The 17762-nt window shown below is 37.9% G+C and overlaps 1 protein-coding gene across 1 annotated transcript in view; it reads right to left on the bottom strand.

The window, feature by feature from the left end:
* The window catches only part of LOC105034813 (importin beta-like SAD2), a 28674-nt gene extending 11214 nt beyond the window's left edge, over nucleotides 1-17460 (bottom strand). Inside the window, exons 1-14 of the mRNA XM_010910109.4 lie at nucleotides 17198-17460; nucleotides 14790-14925; nucleotides 14619-14706; nucleotides 13754-13909; nucleotides 12898-13060; nucleotides 12613-12797; nucleotides 12358-12531; nucleotides 10605-10750; nucleotides 10358-10481; nucleotides 10072-10252; nucleotides 990-1149; nucleotides 864-905; nucleotides 666-784; nucleotides 377-575 (exon numbers count right to left, since the gene is read on the bottom strand). Coding sequence (XP_010908411.1) covers nucleotides 377-575; nucleotides 666-784; nucleotides 864-905; nucleotides 990-1149; nucleotides 10072-10252; nucleotides 10358-10481; nucleotides 10605-10750; nucleotides 12358-12531; nucleotides 12613-12797; nucleotides 12898-13060; nucleotides 13754-13909; nucleotides 14619-14706; nucleotides 14790-14925; nucleotides 17198-17287 — 1963 coding nt within the window. The 5' untranslated portion in view covers nucleotides 17288-17460. The remainder of the gene's footprint in view (nucleotides 1-376; nucleotides 576-665; nucleotides 785-863; nucleotides 906-989; nucleotides 1150-10071; nucleotides 10253-10357; nucleotides 10482-10604; nucleotides 10751-12357; nucleotides 12532-12612; nucleotides 12798-12897; nucleotides 13061-13753; nucleotides 13910-14618; nucleotides 14707-14789; nucleotides 14926-17197) is intronic.
* Nucleotides 17461-17762: the final 302 nt, after the last annotated feature.

A 17762-nucleotide genomic window follows, 5' to 3' on the forward strand; every position in this document is an offset into this window, starting at 1 on the left:
CAACAAACTAAGACCTGCTTAAGCAAGCAAACAAAGATAAAGGGACAATGACATAACACAGAGAATCAAAGAATAACTAGATTATGATGACAATTTTGCGACCATGAAATAGATGTCTCTTGATAGGTTCCAAGAACATCAGAAGCAAGCAGCATAATACCAAACGTTTATTAATTTAGACAATCATATGACAGAAAAATGCCACTAAGAGGAAAGGCCAAACTTCATGATGTTTTGGACATAGGTATATGTCACAATGCATGGATTTTTTGTTCAGCTTGATAATAATGATACCATGCATATGAACTACTTGTGTTCATTGCACATATTTGATCAGTTACATCTGTTATATGCATCCTAGAAGTAGAAGTCGTACCTTGACCATCTGTAGTCAACATTCTCCGCATTATAGGTAGTAATATAGGCTCAATTTGGACAAAAAGATGGGGAAGCCTGCTCACAGACTCAAGAATTGTGCTTATGGCACGCAAACAACCAACAGCTGCCAGAGCACCTGAATCATCAGCCTCATCATCTGCTTCAGAGGTATCCATGCACCTCCAGAATGCAGCAGCCTAGGCAAAGATTTTCAGCATATATATGGTAAGGAACTGCATTACAGCACATGAATATATTAAGCATTGTTAGACATGCAAGTAAATTACCAGATTCTGGCATAAGCCAATAGCATATGGCGCCATCTCTTCACCAAATTTGTCCACAATAGTCTCAAGAGTGAAGACAAGGTCCTCATTTTCAACTTCATTCATGAGTTTGAAAAACTCTGCAAGTGAAATTAAGAATCCATTAAATAATGTTCCTTCAGATGCAGATATTTATAGAATTATAAAAAAAATACATACCATCAAGCAATTGAGGAAGAATTGGACGGATCTCATTCAGATCTGTATCAGAAACAGCACTCTCATAGAATTCAGAAGAACAAAAATAAATAGTATAAAAAGTTGAAAGAGGCCAAGAAAACATGCCTTTGCACGCTTCAACGAAAGAGCGCAATGCAAAGACTGAATCAACACGCACAGGAAGCTCTGGATCATGCAATCCTGAGACAACAGAATGTAATGCTCTGCGAAAATTGTTTGGGTCTTGAAAGTTGATATGAGCATACTGCCCTGCAACCCATGCTGCCTGATGGTCCATAATATAAACAAAAAATTAATTCAATCCTTAACATATAGACCTAGAAGTGGATTTAAAATGAAAAGATAGGTACAATCAACAAAACTGACTCTTACAAATCCAGTTCTAGAAATAGGATAAAAGAAGGTCAACGATATCATCTAAGAATAAATGCGAACAAGATTTTGCTTCTAAAAGTCAACAATACTTTGATTCATCCAATATATTTACATGATTGGATGTTGAGAAACTTACAACACTAACATCTTAACATATCTCAAGGCATGCACACACATTTGCATGAGGAAAAGCAAACATACCCCCAATTATCAAACATACTTTAGTATTATTGATGAGAATTGGAAATGCAGAGGGGCAGGAATATGCATGTAGCAGGTACGACAACTCGCATTTATTTTGTCAGTTCCTACTTACTGCATTCTAGTAACATAATTTACTAGACATCACTATGATCAGTCTCTTACAGATTATTATTTGTACCCAGCCTATCAATACAGGCACCATATGGCTGTTCGAGATCATCTCCTACTAGCTTTAAAGATACTGGAGAATAGACTTGATGATTCAGAAAAGAGGCATATATTACTCTTAGAGGGGTAATACTGTGTCCTAGATAGCCTGGCTAGCCTATCAGTATAATTAAGTTCGAGTCCCAAACATCATCCTAACATGAATGGATTTGAATCAATGGAGAAATATTTAGCCAGTCATACATGCTTAGGAGAAGCCAATGCAGTTGTTGGGAAAGATAAGCTTGAGCCCAGTGTGATTCACTACAAAATACATATTTACCGAACTCAATTCATGCACTACTACTTACTAGTAGAATGCCTTCAAATGGGCTTACATGAATACTTTTCGCTTGCAGATGATTGGTAGATTTTGTATGCTAGAAACATACCAAATCTAAATGATTGTATTTGACATCCACTCGCAAAACATTTTGTTCAATGGGTGTGAGAGGAACTAAAGCATATTGGTACTTATCCATTCAAAAGTAAGAGATGACCTCGCACATGGCCTGTGTGAGAAGTTGTTATACATGCACTATGTCATGCCTGTAATGCTAAAGTGTGCTAGCCAGCACAAAAGGAGAGGTGTGTGTTGATCTTCTTAGCACAGAGATCATACGTGACAAGAAGAACCTATGATCAGCCAACTTGAGGATTAACAAAACCAAGAGGACACAGAGCTGCACAAGCCTAATGTTCCTCCTGCACCTTACCCCTTTATCACAGAGCAGGCCAGGGTTCAAGATGTCTATCAATAAGCTGAGGGGAACATGAGAAACCTAATGGGTGACTCAGGCCAAGGGCAAGGAGATGAGTGGGAAGATGTAATGAAGATGATGACTGGTTCATTAAGGATTCAAATGAACAGCAGGAGCACATTACAGTGCTCTGTAGCTCATGTTATCAAGCATGATAGGGTGCAAGGGCCAGCCAAGGGACCAAGGCCAACCACAATATCAAAAACATGATGGCGGGAAGAATAAAGGTGCAACTAAGAACATCAGAACCAGCAAGTAGTGCTACTCAAATTAGTGAGGCTGAGCAAAAAAAAGTATCATAGTAGTACTAAAGAGAAAACTATTGATGCTTTAGATCAAGGTTTGTTGTACCACTCCAAACTAGACGGTACAGGACATACCATACCATACTGATTTGGTATCCAATATATGATACGGGGGGTATATACCAACACTCGGTATGCTGAACCGGCCTCATACCAACACAGTAACAAGTTGGCACCGATATGAGGCCCAGTATCAAGATAGCGAACCTTGTTTAGATGCTTTGGCTTATGACTTGCCCAAATTATCTAGACACGACAACAATGAAAATGCAACAGCTAAGGTTGTAGGACTCTAATCTCAATGTAGCTATGAGACACAAGCAGAATCATCGGGGTCAGTAGGCCCATTTACCTATAAGGTCAATTGGTCACTACACCAAGGATTCTGATCTCATTGTCGGAGGTAGACAGGAAATCATCCTACTCCCGCAAGGTCATACTGAAGAAGTAGGGGCAGGGGAAAGTGGAAGCTACAAATAGCCACAAGGAGTACCAAAGCTCTGAATGGGGACATCAGGAGGACATGGATGCTATCACAGAGGAAGTTGGCTCAATAAGATGGTCCAATGCTAATGATCAATATTCATAGTAGGGTGGATCATCCACATCCCTTATGTCATATGATTATAGATTGCACGATACCTTCGACTTTTGGTCATCATATGAGAGATCTCCTTCATCATCTCCAATGATCAATCACATGCAAGGCCTACCAATATAGTCAAACAACTCCACACCATCTTGATGCAGCTGGTGTTTCAATGTTGATACCCATACAGACTGCTCAAGTTGCATATTATCATGCACAATACATGAAATTTACAAATACCAAGGTTCGCCATCTCGGTACTAGACTCCGTACCCATGCCAATCTGTTACTATGTTATATGAGACCGGTTCAGCATACTAAGTATCCATATGCCCTCTATACCACATATCGAGACCGAACCAATGATATGCCCTCTACCGCATACTGGCCCACCCCATACCACCTAGTTCAATATATCACACCCCGTTCCATCCAGTTCAGTATGTTACGACAAACCTTGATAAGTACAATTAGTGGTACGACCACCAAATACACAACAAGAACATGGAAAATAAGGAGGATGCCGACAAGCCCACAAGACAGACAATGCAGTAGTTAGGGGAGGATAATACATAAAGAGTGTACCACTAGCATGATGACCTACCAGGGCCATAAAGATTCATACCCTAGGATGGCATGGCACATATTGGGGCATACCCTGCTGTCCACTGACCGGGGACAGGTAATAAAACCAACTTTAAAGCCTTGATTGTATGAACAACAAACTTATTTTTTAATATTTAAACCCTAAAAGTTCTGCTCATTCAGTTTGTTTGATGTACAGACCCACCTAAAACAACTCTATTTCTATTGAGACCATATTCAAAAAAAAAAAGAAAAGAAAAATATCCCAGAATTAGTTTACATCAGTTAGTACCTGAGCAAAAGTTGTTTTCCAAGAATTGAATGTGATTAGAACATATATGAAAATAACAATGAAAGATCTGCTTAACCTTACTGGTGATTGAAGATGTGTCTAGTACTGCATGGGCACAAATATAAGAGTATAGTTCAAATACATACCCAAGTATTTCATCATCAAGATGAAAGACAACAAATAAAGAGGCATATGATTAACTAACCAATTTATATAAATCTTTTAGGACACTATAGAATAGAAAAGATAAAAATTGAGAACAATTATCTTATTTCTTACTACATCCATGGAAAATGCTTTTTTCTGGGTCCTCCTTATGCTTGTATGTGGAGTTGTAAGACAATTTGTCTCACTCTACCTCAATAAATACACTTAGTTTAATAAATGCACTGTTCACTATCTAATCAATAACTAAGAAAAACAAAGTACAAAAACAACAGGGAGTATATTTATCAAGTCACAGTTGTTCAACAAATGCTTCTCCTTTATAAGTCACACACACATCTACTCTAAAGAATCATAATTGATGGGATCACAAACCATCCATCATATGCTCCTTCCTCTTAAATAAGCCATGCGCATCATTTCTGTTGACATAAGTATCATATTAAGGGGGTTCAATTTTTATATAGAATTTCAAAAGCTTTTCTTTCTTTCTTTTTTTTCCTGAGAAAACCTTTTCTTTATTGTTAACCACTAACTCATAATGAATTAGTTCACTATGTCACTCTTGAGTATCATTAGATTTAATTAGTGTAACCTGTTTGATGTATATGTTCTAACGTGTGACACTAGTTAATGGTGATGTTCTTGTAGATCTTCAATAGAGCTCATAAGAATAACTTATGACATAGGATTGTTCATTTCCTAAGTTATAAATGATGAAAAAGGATGCTGTAAATGTAAAAGCTTCGAAAAACCAAAAGGATGGTTTTACACACCTTACAAATAGTATTGCTACTAAAATAAACATTCCTCCTCCGAAAACCAAAACTGACTCAAGAAATCAAAACATAATATTTCACCAAAACAGTTTTTTAACATCTCCATCCTCAGCCTTTGTAAAAGCATCACATGATGGAACCAAACTCATTGTTGGGAAGAGTTCAACTCTTGATAGAACCCACCAAAAAGTGTTTGGCGAATGCCATGTGTTTGCATCAAATTAGAGTATGACAACAAACAGATAAGAAGAACCAAATATTGACATTCCAAAAGTAGATCCTACTTATCAGATACAAAAAGCATAAATACGGTTACAAAAGACCATAAGGAAGACTATTGCAAGTCTAACGCAAAATAAAACATATTCATAATGTTCCAAAAGTTCCAATACCCTAGGCTTCAATTGCTGACTTTTAACAGAATTTCAGACAATAAGTAGCCAGCATGGTTCCGAACCATGCAGAATCGGCCAGTTTGGGACGTGCCAAACCAATCAATTCGGGATGTACTAGACTGGTTTGCTATCGGCACGATTCGTGTTATAAATTCGAGATGGGCATTGGGTTAGGATTCCGAGCTTCACACATTTTTTTCCTTTTCCGTCTCATTCACTCACATCCTCGACCACCCTCACCCATCCCGACTTTGCCTCCTCAACAACTAACAACTGTCCCAGGTACATCGACCACCAACACTCCCTCTCCACCCTTCCTCCCCACCTCTCTGACCCCCACTTCTGGCATTTCCTTACCCTGAGCTCCACAATCGACTATTCTAACCTGCCATCAGCCTCATTGTTGAAACCCTAGTCAGGTAGAGATCTCTCTCTCTCCCCCCTCCCAGTCCCTCTCTCCCCCTCTCCTTAGGGTAAGGAGGGGAGGGGAGCAAGGGTTCGAGAGAGAGAGGGAGAGGGAGAGGAAGGCAGGATTGAAAGAGAGAGAGGGAGAGCAGACCAAGCATCAACCACTCTCTAGCTACCAACCCATGCAGACAATCGAGGCTTTCGAAACCCCTCTAATGCCTCCCTATCCATGTACTCTGCTTAAGAAAACCGCATGCATGGATGCAACACCAAGTCCCATGCTCGCCACCAATACCTCCATGCAACAACACTAGCACCACCTCCTACATTAGATCCAAGCCAAGTGAGTCTCCACATTCTCTCTCTCCCCATCCCTCTTCTTCTTCCTCTAGCCATCACCCTTTCTCTCACCATGGTTCCAGTATGCCAAAGTTCGGTACGATATAGATTGGTACTATACCATACCAACAGCTGGTAGGCACACCGGTCGGTACCGATTCTTCCAAACTTGGTAGATGAATTAGATTTCTTTTCAATGGCCTTAATGAAGTATGGAGGACCATTTATTGAGCTTTTAGTATATCTCCATGAAGCTCCAACCAGAATCCTAAAATGGCAACAAGATCAATAGGGCTTCCAACAAATTCCTTATGTGAGCTAGTTGCTTCGCAAGAAACTGAGCATTGAGCTTCCACCATCAAGATTTACAAGTCAAATAATGAATATCATGCCAATCACTAAGCAAGAAATTGAAAGCTTATATGCCACAATCAAATTTTGCAAATCAAATGGTGAAAAATCAAAGCGGAACTTGAATGGTCCTTGGTTCATATTACTTATGGAAGAAAACAAAGCAATGTGATTTAACTATAGATATTGGCATAATTAGAGAGATAAGGATTTAATTATTTATGCCATGGAATTCCATACCGGCCCAAACCGGCCAGTACACCCGTACCGAGCCGGACCGATGGAGAATCGGGATGATTCAGTCGAGGAAAACGGTACATCGGAGGAGGGAGAGGGAAAGAGAGGAAGAGAGAGAGGAGGGGAGGGAGACACAACACAATGCCGTCGAAGGCAGGCAGTAGCCCACTAAGACCTCCGCGGCTCGGCAATGTCTGATAGGGCACTTAATCGAGCAAGAAAAAAAGAGAGAGAGGGAGCGACATATCGGAAGGAGGTGCAGCCAGCGGAGGGGCTGCCAGAGTTTGTCGGACGGCCGTCGTGGCCACCAAACAGCGGAAACCACATGGGTGGAGCTGCGGCCACGGAACAAGGGCGACTGCCTCTGTTCATGCATCGATTTTTTTAAAAAAATGAAGATGAACAGTGAATCCGACAATGTGTTTGCCAACCGATTTCACTGTTTGATAGTTTTTTTAAAAAAAAACTAAAAAACAATGAAGCCAGCAAAACAATGAAGCTGGCAAACTCATTGCCAGCTTCACTGTAGTCGCAATTTTTTAAAAATCCCATAAAACAGGGGGGGATCACTCCTGTTTCAGGCTCGCGGCGTCGAAGGCCATGATTGCACCGTCCAGTGGCCACAACGGCCAACTGAAGGCCCTCCGATAGCTTCTCTCTCTTTTTCTTTCCCTTCCCCCTCTCTCTATCTCTCTCTCTCTCTCAACTGAGTGGCAGATGAAGCGGAGGCCTTCGTGGCCCTTCGAACGCGCCGGTAGCCTACCTGTGGCCACTGCTGGTGTCTCCTCCAGCCACTACGTCTCCCCTCTCCCTGCCCTTCCCTCTCCCTCCCCTCTCTTTTCCTCCTCCCGGTTCGCCTCTTCTCCTTTGTGTCGGTTCACATCGGTCTAATCCAATACGGATCCATACTGACCCGTACGACTGACTGACTAGCATGGGCTCCGGTACCGAATCTGCGAATCTTGATTTATGCTATTACAAAAGATCACTAAAATCCTATTTCATATAACAGTTAGCTATCTTAAAACATTACTTGATGTGCATAATCCACTAATAAAATAATTGCTTTTTCCAAAATGAAACACTAAGGCTTTGGTTTTGTAGTATATGTATAAATATACCCTGGTCCATGTTTTCCCTAAAGATTAGGTCAATTTGGGAATATAACTAACCGCGAGTATGATCCATATCTGGAAAGAAATCAATGAGTTTTAGAGTTGATTAACAAGTTTATGAGTCAATTTTTCAATGTACCACTAAAACTAGATGTATGGATAGTTGACCTATAAAAAATGATTATTTTAAAAAATAAGAAATTTGAATATTGTTATTAAGCATTTCTATCTTTTCCTTTCTATCTTCTGATCACTAAATCTTTTTGCATGGATCGCTTGCTCCCTTAATGCATTTTATCACAAAAACAGACATGCAGTAATTTCTTCTCCCACAAGTTCAAAATTTTAGGAATCGTTTGGTTTGCGGCAAGTGAAGGGGGGAAGTGTGATCAACAGGAAGTGGAAGAAACCCCTCTTGTCTGGTTGAAGTTTTCAAAGGAGAGATGTTGGAAAAAGGTGTTCCCATGGGGAATACAATTCCCATGTTTCATGAGAAAGAAAAACCCATGTAAAACATGAGTTTTTGGCTTACATGGGTTTTTAGCTTTCCTATGGGATGGGAATGGTAGACTTTTTTCCCGAAAAATACCCTTTTAAGCCATCAAAAGTTTTATGGCTCTCCATCACAAATTCACAACGCCTCTAACCCTCCACCACGATCTACGGCCAAAAGTACCCTTAACCATCATAATTTTTTTATTTGCAAACAATGGCAATGTGTAGAATAAGGTAAGGTTTTTCCTTGTATTAAGGGTATAACAGGTAATTTACATAGTTTTCCTAAGAAAAATGCTTAATCAAATATAAACCACTCGACATAAACCACTTTCCTATAGCCAACCAAACATATCAAAACCACTTTTCCAGACATCATATTCCTAGGCATCAACTTCCCAGTAATAACATTCCAAGGAAGAAAAATTCTTCCAACGAACTAGATGAGTCCTTATAGGTTCTCTCCCATTTTCAGATCCTTCAACCAAGTTGAAAGCCCATCACGATCCCCAGCCTTTATTGTAGATAAGACATGAACAAGAAACATAGTTGACCATAACTAATTTTACAATCTGCTGCTGCTACTTAGGTGCCCCATCTTTGAAGCTCATTTTTGACCTTTTGCTTCACTATCACCATCAATGTTTGTCATACCAGTCGGAACCATACGTTATCGGACACATCATACCATAACAAGCGTACCATACTATACCAATACCGAACCAGTATACAATCTCATACTATACTGACACTCGGTACGTCTTGCCACCTTGTTCCATATCGCATACTGACACTATAATAGGATGGTATCAATATGAGGTTTAGTACCAAGATGGTGAACCTTGATTATTACCATATCTTAACAAATAATACTAATTAATTCTCATCATTCTCATGGAGTATCAAATGTTCAAGGATCCATGAATGTGACTTCACTAACTAGTTTATTCCTACTCAAAAAAATACTATCGACCAGCTAACATCAAATTAGATTCAAATGGCCAGGCAGAGAGCCAGAGATTATGTAAGTGGAAAATACAAATACAAATTTCTTCACCTATTTAATTAAGTTAAAGAATAAGAACTAATACAAGTGAAATTACTATGCATATTTTATGAATATGCACTCTATTATTCTAAAGCTGATGGAAAAAATGCATATATAACTTCCAAAGGTATTGTACCTTTCAGATTTTCTAAACAAGTATCCATAGAACTGAAGCAGCAAAGAATGCACATCATATTTGCAAATTCACAGCATTATGAAACCTAAGGCCCGTAGGTGCACTACACACAAGTAGGACAATCTGAAGTGCACATTGCATATTAAATTGCAGAATCATCCAAGGAAATAATGCTTACATAGTGGTTGATATTTACTTGTATAAAAAGGATATGAAAGCAACATGCAGAAATGTATCGTTGTAACAAATGATTAAAATAAATATGAAATTTAAAAATAATAATAAGTTTCAATTCTCAATACAAAAAGTAATAAAGGATTTCAATAGACAACCAAAAAGACAACATGTAATAGGCCACAACATTAAGCATAAAGTTGCAAGTAAAATGAATGATATGCAACCTTTGCTCGAAGATGACCAACACAGCTTGTGAACTCAGGGAATACATGTTGCACTAGCATGCGCTCGAGCTCGGACTTGTAAGGCTCAGTTTGTTTTAGTTTATCACATAATGCTCCAATAGCCAGAAGAGCACCATCTTTTTGGCGATATGGCTTCAACTCAACAGATGCCTCATCATATCTGGTTACAGGTAAATATCTTGAAAAGTAAATATCTTCCTCGCATGACAGAATCATGACATTGCAACATCTGAGACAGTATCAACTTAGTGAGGGTGTCATGTACCTCCTAAAAATCTCCACAATGAACTGAATGAACTTATGGAGGTTTCCTTTGCCACGTTTTCTCACTAATTCACTAACAAAGTCCATGGCTGCAGTCCGGGGGCTGTATAGATCTTCAATAATGTCTGCATAGAAACATGAAATCTTACCGAATACATATATGAACAAAATAGAGAACAGGTCATAGAATATTGTCTTTATTATGATTTTATATTTCAGAATATGATTACACGAGTCTGAAGACTCACCATAGCCCTTCCTGACATACTCATGAGGATCCTCATTCCATAATTTTTGGTCATTGTCATTGAAACACATTAATGGAAAAATTATCTCAAAAAGAACAGTGTCTAGTTGTGGCTGCAGTAATTGGTACATGCTGTTTTTGGGAATACTGCATGAAAGGGCAACAAAATTGTAAAGTTCAGTCTTTAACGTAAATGGTTGTAGGCATTGTCACAATTGAACTATCAGAAAATATAGTTCTTTTGCTCAGGAGAATGGAAAGGATACCTCGAGACATAGCAAAAAGAATCAGAACAAAGCAACAAAAAGACCTTATCACTATTTGATTGGCAGATAAGTACATAAGCATCAAAAAGAATGACTTGGAAATCAGGAAGCTATACAGAGTATTTTTACTTTCTAACTAAATGGAAATTTAATATTAACATATCATTGACAAAACTTGTTGATTCAGCAATAGATACACCTGTCCACTGTGCTGCTGAGATATCAAACTAGTCTGCCTCATAAAACATATAAGGTGATACAAGAGCCAACCAGACCATTCAGACACTAACGTCCATACGATAACTAAAAAAGACTAGACTAAATCACCCGTAAAGTAATGTGACTTTACATGTATCATTATTCAACCTAGAGAAAGGGCAACACAAGAAAAATAATTGTTTGCAAACCACAACAAGCACATGATAATCAGGTTACATGTTTAACTCCCAAAGCCTCAACGACAAATGTTTGGCTAACAGTCACCCTATTCTTATTTAATCAATAAGAGTATAAAATTAACCAATTATATAATTGATGAAAACACTAGCCTTAAAGCAAGATTGAGATATCACATGCCAAATTGGCCTTAGCATGGTACATAGTACATACCATGTCATGCTCTACTATGCCAGTACTTGGCATGCACTAGCATGTAAGAATGCCAATTATTAGCATGCAGCTCATGCCATGCCAACACCGTGTGCTGGTAAGGCACTAGCAGGGCACATATCATGCATGACAAGCCATGACAACATACACTTAAATCAATGCTTAAATCCATGCCTTGTATAGATAATTGAAATTTCTCAAAATCTCAGAAATTGCTGTTTGACTATTCTATTAAAGGAATTGCTGCATCTTTTAAAAAAATAAAAAATATATAAAAAATTAGCCATCCAATTTTTTTGTTGAAAATTACTTACTCTATTTTTTCACATTTTCAGATATTTCATATTTTAATTTGCTGAATTTTTTTCCCTATACCTAGATATCCCTCAAGGGCTACCCTTCCACTGCTCAGGTATTTGTGTTTCTTTTCACAACTAGGTCCATATCCATGGCATCTTACAACCATTTAAGATTCGATCCTTCAAAAATGTCATGTAGTAATTACAGTCTACTTATCTTCATAAATCTGCTAATAGAGCTCACTCAGGTTTCAATCCGAAAGATCTGGATATATATATATATATATATATATATATATGAGAGAGAGAGAGAGAGGACCAATAAATAACTAGGATGGCACAGAAATAGTTTAGGATCAAGGTATACCCATAGAAAGGGACATATGGTGAACTAAAATTATAAAGCCAAACCAAATAAAATGAAGCAGGTGCTCACTGGTTCCTACTTCTTGATTTCAGTGTATACTAAGGAAAAAGTGAAATAACCACAAGAATCAGATGGCTGAATATAAGATTTTGTTGCTAAGTTTGTTATGAAGCAAGCAAGATATGCAACTGGGGAGATCAAAGCATGACTAACCTGCTGCTGAGATATTGAAGGATAAGGTTGATAACTCTATCAGGCAAATATCCACCTGTGCGGATGGCATTGAGCAATTGTAGATGGCATTCCAAAATTTTTCCAGCATAATTTTTCTGGAACATTTGAGCAAAAGCTTTACTTTCTGGCTTCTGAAGCTTCAGATCTCCAAATCTGCAAGTAATGATGCACATGCCAATTTAGCACCCAATCACAGAAAGCATATATCCCATTTTTTAACACTAAAGAACTCACCGAGTGTATAAACGGTTTAAGATGTGAATTGTCCACTTCTTGACCTTCCACCATCCCCAAGATTTTCGAAGCTCGGGGTCCGATGGTTGACCTTCCAATGGAACAGGCCTTTCCAATATATTCAAGAATAAAACCATCCATGCATTGAATGCATTGGGATCAAATAGTTGCTTTGGAATCTCCAGCTGAAAAAAGACAGTTCAAACCAACATAGAAGATAAGCTTACACATGTCAAAAAACTTAAAGTAGAAAAAAATGAGACTTGACATATCGCAGAAACGTACATATATTGATGACCAAAATATTTTGCATATAAGTTTGATCAAATCAGCTACTTCAACTGAAGGGTTAGCAATCTGAACAAGTTTGTTGAATATACTCAGTAAGTGAGGGAATGTCTGCTCTACAATGAGATAAAGTGGTATGCGCTCTTCATCAGACTTGAACCTTAAGAACAAATAGAAGGCATAGAAAAAAATTAGTATAGAAAAAACATAAGCAAGTCCAGAGGAAAGATGTTACAAAAAGGCACATCAATAATGTGAATTTATGATGCAGCACATTATGGACTTGTACACGAACCTCTACCAATGTTTTTAAGCACCATAAAAAAAGGGATACAAATAGTGGTAATACTAATATACATGGTTTCATTTTGACAATTCATGATGAAAACTTCTTCTCATAAACAATTAAAGGGGGGAATAAACAGAAAGTCTTTTTTTAAAATAAATCACCACTGCAAACTGGCAATGTTACATATGAGCAACAAATACACTGATCAAAAGTGATCAAAATAAACAGCAATTATACGAAAGGTTTTGCTTGAATGTCACCTTTATTGCATATTTAGAACATATTTTTGTATTGTACCTCAAAAGCATGCTCATATCAAAAGAAGTTAAAGATTTTTTTTATAAGAATTTTAAAAATATGTATATAGCTGACAGTTGCTATTGATTTATGAACATCACAAATTCAATTATTTCCTTGACAAAAAGGAAAACCAAGTATCTAGCTGAAGCATCTGAGATAGATTAAAGGTTATGCGCGATAAGATGAATTAAAGATGGACCAATTAGGATCGAGGAAGCAAGATGGGCATTACACTTGTAGATTTACCCAAAAAGCCATACTTACTCATATTTCCTAGAGAGAACCCTCAATACGTATAAAGCTCCAACTACTTGCAGATCTTGCAACTGTAAGTTACACTTTATCCAGTGAAGAAGACTAGGCCACTGTTCTGGGTAATCAGCATGGATTATTGTTTTAAGGCATTCACCAAGCTGAGCTCTGTATGATGTACAGTAAGTATCAGAACAGGTATTGGAAACCCAAAAAAAAAAAATCGCAGAAACATCTTTCAAGATAATAACTGGAAATGAGAATGGAGAAGGAATATGAGATTGAAAAAGGCAAAAAGCAAAAAATTCTTTAACCGTGAATTGAAATTTAGAAGATATTAAAACTTTCAAAATTGAAATTTTGAAGCTTGGGAGTAGTCTCAACAGTTAAAAGGCTCCTTGATGATAAAGTTAAAGCTGCACTTGACATTATTCAACTTATGTAACAAGAGAACTTTAACGACATGTTTCCCGTTAATGGAAACATTAATCAAATGAAAAAATTTATTAAAGCAAAACACATCTCAGAAGTAGGCATAAAACATGCAATCTCCTCAAGTGTGCTTTGACAAAAACTATTAAATAAAATAAAAACAGAAGAGCCTCCAAGATGCGACAGATAATTGACGATCAGGTCACAGTGAGCTGACCATGATAATAGTACCAAGGCAACCTATAATTAACTGGAAAGTTATGGCTGCTTATCAATAGAAACGATTGAAACAGAATAAAGGATAACAAAATACATAGAAAGACAATAATCGAAGGAAGAAAAAATCAATAATGTTTTGCCATGAGTTAGATTAGAACCCCACAAGAATACTATTACAGCACTTGTTTAGTACAGCATACCAAAATCAGATGTGCAAATGATGTACCTCAACAGTGGTGGAACTTGAACAATAAATCCAAGGATATTTTCACGGACCATGCACTTATCACTTTCAGATATCTTTTGAGGCTCACCTACAAATGATAAACAGATTAACTTTTGCAAGTCACCAAAACAATCAAGCAATCAAAGATTTAACCTTGTACTTTATGCACACCAGATTCATGAGGTGACCAGTTTTTAGCCACAAAGTTCTTGAAATGAATGCTGGCAACTTGGCGCACAGCCATATCACAGGTACCATCAACTATGATCTGCAACAACCTCACCAAATGCTGTGGCATATACTGAAACTGCAAAATAGAACAGTTGCATGAGTCATGTGTACAAAAAGATGAACATGTAAATGAAAGAAAGAGACATTCATCCGTGTTCAATCTTTTCTTGGGTGATGCACTTTCTGTCAATATTTTTAATAAACATGGAGCTAAAGATATTAAAGATAAGATGCCAGTACATATGTGCATTATGCACATAAGTGGCAAAACAATAAAAAAAATAAAGGAAGAACAGAAATCTGAAAGCAAGGCACAAAACTAGGAGTACAGGAATCTGTCAAATTCTGAATACCCTTTGTTCTTGAATGTAGGTCCTTGCTCATTTAAATGCATTTCAAGAAGTTCAGAAGGAGATGTGAATGGACTAGAACAGAAGTTTATAATTCCTATATGTGGTAAAAAAATATTATGGCCTCATCTCAGACAAGTTGAGATGGAGTGAGTGCAAAATGATACATGATAAGCAAGAACAAAACAGGAACCACAATGAATGCTGAAAAGGAAAATAGTGAACATTGAGGTGTCCTATGATCAGCAAGCTGCAAATCAATAACAATGTGTAAATGATTTATGAGAGCCTTCGAAAACTGTCAAAATAAGCATTGTTGGTTTATTATTTTAACAGATTTCCTCACATAGCTCCATGTGCAGATGGACCTTGTAAGGCTATATAATTTAAAAGAAGAGTCACATTTTTTAGATTCCAGTAGGAAATCCATGTCTAAAGCATGCTACTCTTATTGCAGCAATGAGAGGTAGCACAAATTAGACTCACAATATTAACATGCTGAGATACAAAGAAACATAAATCTTTGTTCAGACATAAGATAGCCTAATCATTAAAGATCCTAGGAAGAGCATATATAGCATAACTCAGATTTAAGATAGCACAATCCCTAGACATCCTTGGGAAGAGCATATACAGCATAACCTTGCTTTCTTCTCCTTTTACAAGTGACATGCACTTTGTGTCTATACAGTTGGTCCAAGAAAAATAAAAGTAGAAATTGGACTAGAAAAGATACTCGTGTCTATGCACGCACGCATGAGGCAAGGGGATAAAAATCACAGAAAAGACAAAATTCAGCAAACAGGTAATCTGATTTCTGATTTCCCAGATTCTTAGAAGGTCTCTGTGGCCATATATCATTATTAAATATATAAATAAGAAAAAAAATAATAGTTACTATATGCTTCCAAGTCTGATGCACAGGCTCAATGGACCTTATCACAAAAAATTCGTGATATGGTGAAGCAAAACAATGTGATGGAAAGAAGAAACTTTTGAGGTTAAAAATTAACTGTGCAGATTCCTTGGGATCTATAAGTTTGATATCATGAACCACGGCTTCAAAGTTCATTAAAGCTTCAAAAAATGTGAGGAGACATGTCACTATATGCATCAAATTACAAATTTAACTATCAGGCAATGAACTTAACTAGGCGTAGCATTTACACACAATTGAAATGAAAAATAGCATAAGTGAGAAAACTGAATGTAATATGATATAGCACGATCCCCAACATAACATGGTAAAGCATATACATCACTGTTTTACATATTCCTTGTTTGGAAAAGGAATACTATCACCAATACAATTAAAACCAAGGGAAAAGACTAATAATTGGATTACAAGAAATGCCAGCAGATACATGCATAGATGAATGAAGGGAAGAAAGAAGAAGAGATCTCAAGCAAGGCATAAACTTGAATGACACACAAAATCAGTCACTTAATTTCCAATTTCTCCTGTTTTCAGGTTTTTCACACAGGTCCACATGCATGTATCTCCTTGGAAGATTATAGTACACCAGCAGCATGCTGTTCATAACAGTATCACTACTTTCAGTACACTCTATCAGAGTAAAATGAACGTAGATTGAAGCAAATCACATTTGTACCATTCTAAGAAAAGCAGAAAAATGGATTTCCCGAATCCATGGTTGTTAGGAAGTTAAAAATTTCCAACACTATCTGAGATCTACAAATTAGAAATCAAAGAAACAGGATTTGAACGCTTATCACATAATCCAAGCAGCTCAATGGCAAAAATGGCATGCTTAGCTATTCAGCAGGCAATGAACTAGATTCAGATCAAAGCAGATATTATTATACTGATTCAAAATAATCAGAATCAAATTACAAAAACCCATGAAATGGAAGGATGAATCAAACAAACCAAATATGGGGCAAAAAGCCCCAGCACCTACAACTGCAGAACCGTACCAAGGATTCAAAAACTAAAATAGGAATCAATAAGATAGAACTCGTGGCCGAAGAATTCACCTGATTGAGGCTCTCCTCGGCCGCCTTCCTCTCGTCCGGGTTGGGGCTGAGCGCGGCCCGGAGAACAACGGTAAGGCTTGGCAGATCCATGACTGCGGGAACCCGAGGGTCAGCGGATTCCCCGACGATCGGACGGACGAGGAGAAGGAATAGATCCGAGCTAGGGTTCGGGTGGGTCAGTAGGGTTTTCGGGGGAGTAGAAGTAGCAGAGACAAGAGAGGAGACGAGAGTCCTTGAGTCTCTTTGCTTCTTAGAAGAGGAAGAAAGAGAGAGCAAACGGTATTTAACCCTAGGGTTAGGTCAGGCGTTGATCCCCCATACCTCCGGTCCGATCCCCGCTGATAGAATTGGTCCGGTCGGGACATGCTAAGTGGCCCTGGTAAATGACTAAAAGTGCTGCAGGCCATGTGGCGGGATTTGATTGGTTAAACTCGTTGAATCTTTATATCTTTACAATTCAGATGTCGTCACGTAGCAATGAAGGGCTTTGGTAAACTGATTGGGCTTCGAATTTTCTGGACTGGACCGGGCAAACCCAGGCGGTTCGAGTAACTTGGAGGCCGCT

This window comes from Elaeis guineensis, chromosome 1, assembly GCF_000442705.2.
Source record: "Elaeis guineensis isolate ETL-2024a chromosome 1, EG11, whole genome shotgun sequence".
In the NCBI taxonomy this organism is placed as follows: domain Eukaryota; kingdom Viridiplantae; phylum Streptophyta; class Magnoliopsida; order Arecales; family Arecaceae; genus Elaeis; species Elaeis guineensis.